Below are 8,035 nucleotides of genomic sequence, written 5' to 3' on the forward strand. Positions count from 1 at the left end.
TCTCTCTCTCTCTCTCTCTTCTTCTTCTTCTTCTTCTTCTTCTTCTTCTTCTTCTCTCCCTCTCTCTCTTTCTCTCTCCTTCTCTCCCTCTCTCTCCCTCTTTCTCTCTCTCTCTTTCTCTCTCTCTCTCTCTCTCAAATGTAATATTTTAACGCCTTTTCATCTTTCACTCCCTCTCCCCAGCCTATTTCACCACAATGAAGGAGCTTCTGGCCAAGATGTCCAACGCACCAGATCTCCAATATGTGACCTCCAACAACAACCCCACAGACAGAACCTGGACCACAGGTCGTCCTGAGCAGGCCAATAGCCCCATCAATGCGCTGGACATTCAGTTTGCAGGTGACGTCAATGATTATTTATTAATACTGATGAATACTTTTTCTGGGTAACATGAAGAGTATCTTACGAGGTTCTAATATTGTTATAGTACTAGAGTTTGTGGCAGTGACGTCACGCATGTCAAACGTGGGGGCTTACTTGTTCTCAGCGGCATGGCCGGCGCGCCCCTCATTTATATGTACAATCTAATTCTCCCTCCGAGCTTTCCGGATGCTTTAGTACATTAACCCTATCCGTACGTCGCGTTTTACTATCGTATCCATGCGACGTGGGGAACTCTGTGCCTCCACTTTCCAGAGAGAAAATTTACTCGTTAATCCGATCCGTACGCTTTGCATAGCAGTGTCAAAATGATTTTTTGAGGAATACTTCAAGTTTCAAAGAGGTCTTCGCACTAGAAGTATTCTAAAATGTGAAGAATACAACCCCGGGCGTCCAAAATGACCCCAGGGCGTTCGGATAGGGTTTAACACCACCACCCCCCAGACCACACACACGCACACGCGCACACACACACACACACACACACACACACACACACACACACACACACACACACACACACACACACACAAACACACAAATACCTTTCTGGGCATATTTGTATAATTTTCTCCAAAGAGCGTCTGGACGTCTAAACGAATCTCGAAAAGTACCCAACTCGTCTTTTCTTATATCTTGTCCTCAACGCTCAGGGTCCCAGAGTGGGCGCACGGAGCCCGCATTCGTTTACGTGGGAGATGCCACTGCCATCAGCTCTAGAACAGTCTTTAACTCTTTATCACCTGGAAGCCCCCCACGGCGGCTTGCGGTCGGAACTGTTGTGCGGGTGAGCTGCTGGCAGCGACTCGGCACATTCCTTTACGACGACTCGGACTTCAAATACCTTTTGCTCGTCAGCAATTGCCGAAAACAGGTCTCTTTTATCGGGATTTCATTCTTTAGATGAAGAACGACCAAAATACAATGCAGGTGCACTTGTTTTGATTAAATGATCAATTTAATGAGGTTTTCACCATTTTTAGATTTAGGACGATGCCAAAAAAGGACTCCGGCAAAGTGGGCCCTCACGAAGATAAAGAGTTAATAAATACATGTACTGATAAAACATCCTAGTGGGTGGTTTCTTCAGATTTTAAAAGGTTTACAGTTGGGACAATATCGCTTTTAAAAGCAAGCCCATCATTTTTTTCTAAACGCATGTTTTTGGTTTTGGGAACCTTTGGCTCAAAAAAGTGTTCCCTATAAAATTTATTTCTTGTAACTAGTTTTGCCACAAAAAATGTCATTGGTGACGTAAGCCATTATAAAATGCGTACGCAAAATGTGTGTGAGAAGCAGGAAGTGCTGTGAACAATTCAATTTTCCATGTGACGGAAATTAATAGTATGTTATATAGTTTATGGTGTTCTCCTCTAACATCCTTTCCCACTCCCGAAAAATGTTCTGTCGTCTGCTTCCATCTCCATTGTCTGCTCCCACCCCCTCACCTCCTTTGCCCCCTCCTCTTGACTCTTGACTCTCTCTGCAGCCTTTCTACAGCTACCCCTTGGCTCTTTCTTACTCCTGTCTTTCAGCCACACCCCTGATCTTCTGGTAAGTAGGATCCACACCTGGCCTTCTTGGATAACGGATTAAAATTTCAGAGGTCCCGTGAGCAAGTTACGCACGTTAAAGATCCATTGGAGGCCCAAAATCGATAAGAGTACGCTTCGGCCGCCACCCGCGTAAAATTTAAAAATTTCTATCAACTAAAAATTATGTTTAATGTGTCCCGTGCGCTTATGTGACCTTACGAGCGTATGCAGTTGCGAACGCCGTAAAACACTTACCCCCCAAAAAAACCCTCGGATCTTCTCCCCGTTCGACTACTTAACTCCCAAACCGCTACATGACGACGTCAGTCTCGTTTCCCGAAAGATTTAAAAAAATGTCTTCAACCTTACTCAAACTAAAAAGGCACTACTTAACGCAAAGGTGCCAATACCCAGTCATGACACTAGATCCTAGAACCAAAAGATTGTTCCATCTGGACAAAAAAAAAGATTGAGTACTAAGACAGATAGATGTAATGCAATCTCATATCTAGTAATACGAGTACAATGATGGTATTGTACCTCGGTCTTTTTGTAGGGATTTTCTATTCCTCTTCACTATTTCCGTCTGTTCGTAACATATTTCTGTAGCCTCTACATGTATCTTGTACACAGGCGACATGGAGCGAGAGTGTTATCTGTTTTCTTTTAAATAAGTAAATATATTGGTTTTACGCACTTTTCAACACAATAAGATTAGATTTTAAGAGGCGGAACCTCCGAATTTAAGGCCTGTTTCCGATATGACCAACTGAAATGGGTTAAGAGCCGTGAAAACTCCTCAAACTGACCACAATTTAAGAACACCCTGTCTGGGATTCAAACCAGGGCCATCAGCTCCTCATTCAGTCCAGCATGATACCAACTGAGCTAACGTAGCGCCCTTCCAATCTGTGATGATGGCAATGCATAATCGTGATACTAGAGCCAACAGATTCATCTCTCTTCAATGCAAGTCGTAAGAGAAAAACCAAACACACACACACAACAACAACAACAACAACAACAACAACAACAACGACGACAACAACCACAGCAACAACAATGACAACAACCACAACAACAACAATAACAACAACAATAACGACAAAACAACTTTTAATAATAATTTAAGACCACACAATATCTTTATCTGTTCTTTTCTCCGTCTGTTTCTTAGATGTTTCTGTTTCTTGTACACAGGGATACCATGGAGCGAGAAGATTTCAGATCTTCGGACCAAAATGACGGAAGAGGATGTCAAGGCCTTCGCCGTAACCGGCCTGGACGAGATTGCATGTACGCACACAGTGTTGCCAGTGGAGAAGAATAGTAGTACATGTAGCAGCAGTAGCATCAGTTGTTTGTGTTGTTGTTATTGTTGTTGTTATTGTTGTTGTTGTTGTTGTTGTTGTTGTTGTTGTTGTTGTTGTTGTTGTTGTTGTTGTAATAATGTACTGGTAGCGCTTTTCCATGCTCTACAGCCTACTCTATGCGCTATATAAATATTGATAGTGATGATGATGATGATGATGATGATGATGATGATGATGATGATGATGATGATGATGACGATGATGATGATGATGATGATGATGATGATGATGATGATGATGATGATGATGATGATGATGACTAAAAGTGTCCTTTTCTGTGTAAGAATAACGATCCCCTTAGTTTTCTTTTCAGACGCTCCCGACAAAGCCTTTGAGTCGAAACGTTGAGCTGTTTTAGTAGCAATAATATTATGAGTTTTGAATTACATTTATATAATTGAAAGTTATTCAAGACTCTCCATCCCAATATATTCTTTTCAACAATGATGATGATGATGATGATAATAATGAGGAGGGTGTTGATGTGCTTGTGAGTGTCATGCGTGCGCGAACACGTGGGCGTGTGTGTATGTGTGTGTGTGGGGGGGGTGCGTGTGTGTGTGTGTGTGTGTATGTGCATATGTGTGTATGTGTGTGTTCGTGTGTGTGTGTGTGTGTGTGTATGTATGTGTGTGTCTGTGTGTGCTCGCGCGCGTGTGCCTGGGTGTGAGAGAATGTGTGTTACCGTTGTGTGTGCTTATGTTGTATTTGTGTGTGTGTGTGTGTGTGTTTGTGTGTATGTGTGTGTGTGTGTGTGTGTGTGTGTGTGTGTGTGTGTGTGTTTGTGTGTGCGTGTGTGGGTGAAAAAACACAACACGTATGTTTTATTTTTTTGTGAACAGGGTTGTTCAACATTCGAGGCACTGATGTGGACTACAATCCATTCGTTTTGGGCTACGCGATCGTGGAACAGAATACAGTGAGGTAACAGTCTTTTTCTTTTTGTTTGTTTGTTTGTTTTGTTGTTTGTTTTTTTGTTGTTTTTTTTTTTTTGGGGGGGGGGGTGTTTTAAGGCGCTCACAACTGTGTAAGGTCATATATAGTTTGGTAGTAGTGAATTTTGAAACTTTCCCTGACTGCCGCCAAAGGCTACTGTCATTGATTTTAGAACCACCAGTGGATCTTTAACGTGCCCAAATAGAACACAGGACCTCCGATACTTTTTACCCTTGTCCGAGAAGATTAGGGGTGTGGCTGAAAGACAGCAGCAAGAAGAAGCCAAGGAGTAACAGTAGATAGACAGCAGAAAGAGTCAGGAGCCCAGAGGGAGCAAAGGGGGTTGGGGGGGGGAGGGGGCAGAAAGTGGAGACGAAAGCAGAAGACAGAGCAGGGAAGGGGGGGGGGAGTGAAAGGAAAACATTTCAGCGAAGAAGATTTCCGTCCCTGTCTGGTTTCGAACCCGTGGCCCATTGAATGAGAGGCAAATACCGTACCCCTAGACCACGAGAGCCCCCCCCCCCCCCCCCCCCCCCCGCCTGTAAGAGGCTGGTTGCTCATTGCGGATCGGGTCGTGTCGGGACGGGTCGGGTTGATAAATGGTGGTGTCAATGCCCACTACAAATGAACCCCTCCCTTGTTGTACCAAAATTAATTGACAACAGTAGAAAACCTTGGCCGGCGCACGATGTTATTGAACACAAAAACTTACCGTACACTATAAAGCCATTTCCTCCCACAACGGTTTCAAATTCCGACTGCTGTGTATAATAATATACAATGTATGCGGTTGATGTGTTGAGAGGTTCTTGAGTCCTACAGCCTACAAACATTGGAATGTAGATAGCTTTCTAGATTTAAAAGTATCAGTTTCTCTATAGATACCTGTAACTCTGGACTGAGCCGTAGTTCAGTGGACAGTTTTAAAGAAAAAACTGCAACTATGTATTTCTTATACGCGTCGTCGGGGAAATTGTAATATTAAGAGCATTGCAGCAAAAAGCATGTCGTGCTGCACACAAATCATCCTTATTATTCTTATAGTACCCTGCCTATGACACATTAATTATGAGTGAGCGAGAACTCGCTGCAGGCAATATGTTAATGCTCAATATTCTATTATAAGTATTTTACACCTTAACCGACACAATCATAGTTTTGATAAGCGATCTGTTTTGAACTTGCCTAATGACCAATTTGGGCAAAGCGGGATACATCATACAGGTAATCAGTTGGAGATCTTCTAAAAAGTAATTCTAAAACATTTAAAAAGAAAATTCCCCTTACGTCTTCAGCGTGCAACAGTGAAGAGCCTAGCCGCAGCACCATATATTATTTTATATTCATAGACGTCGCCGGCGAGCACCCAGGAACTATTCGGAGACGCACTCCCGTACACAGATGCACTGCTTTGTGGGGTCAAACTTCGTATTGCTTGCTGCAGATCACACATATAGCCGCTAAAACTGTCGCAAATCAATTACTTCCAAGAAAATTTCAACCTAACTGCAAAATATCAAATTATGGGTTGAAACAGGGGGGCATCCCCTGTAACCCCCCAGATTTGTTGTACTTGGCCCAGAGGTACAAAGCATTTTGATTGGTCTATCTCCGCCAAAAACGTCCTCTTTTCTAATAGATACTGCGATAGGCGCCAGGCCTCATGAGTGTTTTTTTAGTATTCTAAATAGAGAAAATGTCACATCCGGCATCTGGGAGATTCTCTTTAGGAACAAGATTCAACCAAATGTGCAAACTATTTAAAAATCCAGGCAACTTTCTCTCAATTTAAAAAAGAAAATGCTGGAATGAGATGATAATGGTGCTACCGTAGAATGGCTAGAATAAGTTGGAAAACAAAAAGATAAACAATGAGGTGTGTCAGATTCTACACACAAGACAAACCCTGCTGAATGAAAAAAAATGTAGAAACATACAATACTATGGCCACTGAAAACAACTCAAGACCATTGTGAAAGAGGTGCTTGAAGGAAAGATGTGGGGCAGTAGAGTCAGAGGAAGGCAAAGAATAACATTGAAGGACAATAGTGTAATGATATCATCTCTGACTCAGGGGTTGACGTGTAATGACCCTCCATCCTTTAGATCAAGAGCTGCCGTTGCGGGTTCTGCTATATCCAGGCCAGTCCTTGTATTCATATTGTCCATCCATGCCTCTCTTTGTCTTCCCCTGACACTCCTCTCCCCCCCCCCCATATCCTTCCCCCTCTCACCCACCCCCCTCTCCCCCCCCCCCATATCCTTCCCTCAAGCACCTAATTGTGTTGTGAGTGCCGTAAAACTCTCTCCAAAATCAAACTTAACACGATGCCTTTTTCGTCTTCAGCTTGTACATCCGCAACAAAAACAGTAAGCTGCAGGCAGCGCCCACAGACAACTCCACCTCGGAGACTCTCCAGCGCCACTTGGGTACCTCTGCCCTGGGCTCATGTGCCGGGATCAGCACCCCGTGCGTTCAGGTGAGACTGTAGGCGAAATTGTCCAAGACGACCATCATTCACTACCACAGAATGGGTCGCTTTTGAGCACAAGGGGGAGTATCCCGAAAAATGCTGTTTTGAGAAAATCGCAGGTTAAGTTTTTTGTCCTAGTTCAGTTTCTTTAAAAGACAAGGAGAGTTTTCTCTATAACCAAAAAATATACACACCGATGGAACCCAACTTCTCCTATAGGTAGGGCAGTGCCAACTTTTTGGGTACTTCAAAATTTCTGGAAACCCCCGAAATCTGGGTTATTCCGCTTGTCCTTAAAAGCGACCAATTTCAAAGTTATATATCTGCTCAGTACCCAGTTTTGAGAAATTTGACGTTAAAAAATTTTGAGTTTCACGACATGTCAAGCTTTTTCTAATGCAATTCTTTGAATACTTTGATAACGACTCCGAATAGTCTTACGATTTTGATAGAGCAGGTAGATCACCTTTGGTTTCTGACCTCATGGTCTTAGTAACTCAAAAACAACCAAAATGTCAGATAGAACTTTGTAATTGTAAGGCAGCGAATTGTCGCTGACAAAAATGGCCGTCTTAAACAGGTGGATTTGTACACTGTGTAAAAAACAAGTTAAGGGGGACATGGGGACATGGCCGTTTGAGCAGGTGACTGTCTTATACAGTTGGCCGTTAGAGCAGGTTCGACTGTACGTCTGACAGTTTGGCGCGTGCTGAAGCAGATTGTAGTCCCAACTGTCTTTGATAGGGTTAACGAATAAACGGCAACGACTGGAATTTTTTGTCGCCAGTGTGAGTAAAAGTAATGTTAACAAAAAGAACTAAGAAAAAATATTGCAACAGCTGAGACTGCATGTTTATTCATGCATTTTTTCCTCTTTTTTTGGGGTTGTTTTTTTAATTTGATGTTGTTCTGTTGTTGTATTTTTGTTTGTTGTTATTGTTGTTTTTTGGAGGGGGGGGGGGTATTTAATTGTTTATGACGGTTGGTTCTCAGTAAATATTTTCCTTTGTTTTGTTAAGTTGAACTAAAGAACACTAATGGTAAGACCAAGCGACATTGCAAATGCTTAGAATAAACGAAAAGACTAAGTTATATTTCATTGAAAAGAGGGGAGAATGTTGTAGTAGTGCACAGGCCTAGTGCTAACTAACGAATTATTGAGAAGACCGATGTGATATAAGTAAAATGAAACACACACACACACACATACACACACACACACACACACACACACACACACAAGGGGCTCTCGTGGCCTAGAGGTTAATGTGTTCGCCTCTCATTCAAAGGTCCCGGGGTTCGAATCCAGGTAATGACCGAAACATTTTTTTCT

General features: G+C 42.7%; 1 protein-coding gene across 1 annotated transcript in view; it reads left to right on the forward strand.

Moving 5' to 3' along the window:
- LOC101856574 (xaa-Pro aminopeptidase 1) overlaps window positions 1-8,035 on the forward strand; it is a gene marked incomplete at its 5' end in the record, with an annotated part of 51,255 nt that overhangs the window by 26,255 nt on the left and 16,965 nt on the right. Inside the window, 4 exon segments of the mRNA XM_005097656.3 lie at window positions 184-342; window positions 3,120-3,215; window positions 4,135-4,216; window positions 6,576-6,708. Coding sequence (XP_005097713.2) covers window positions 184-342; window positions 3,120-3,215; window positions 4,135-4,216; window positions 6,576-6,708 — 470 coding nt within the window.

Source organism: Aplysia californica, unplaced genomic scaffold (assembly GCF_000002075.1).
Source record: "Aplysia californica isolate F4 #8 unplaced genomic scaffold, AplCal3.0 scaffold00160, whole genome shotgun sequence".
Taxonomy (NCBI): Eukaryota; Metazoa; Mollusca; class Gastropoda; order Aplysiida; family Aplysiidae; genus Aplysia; species Aplysia californica.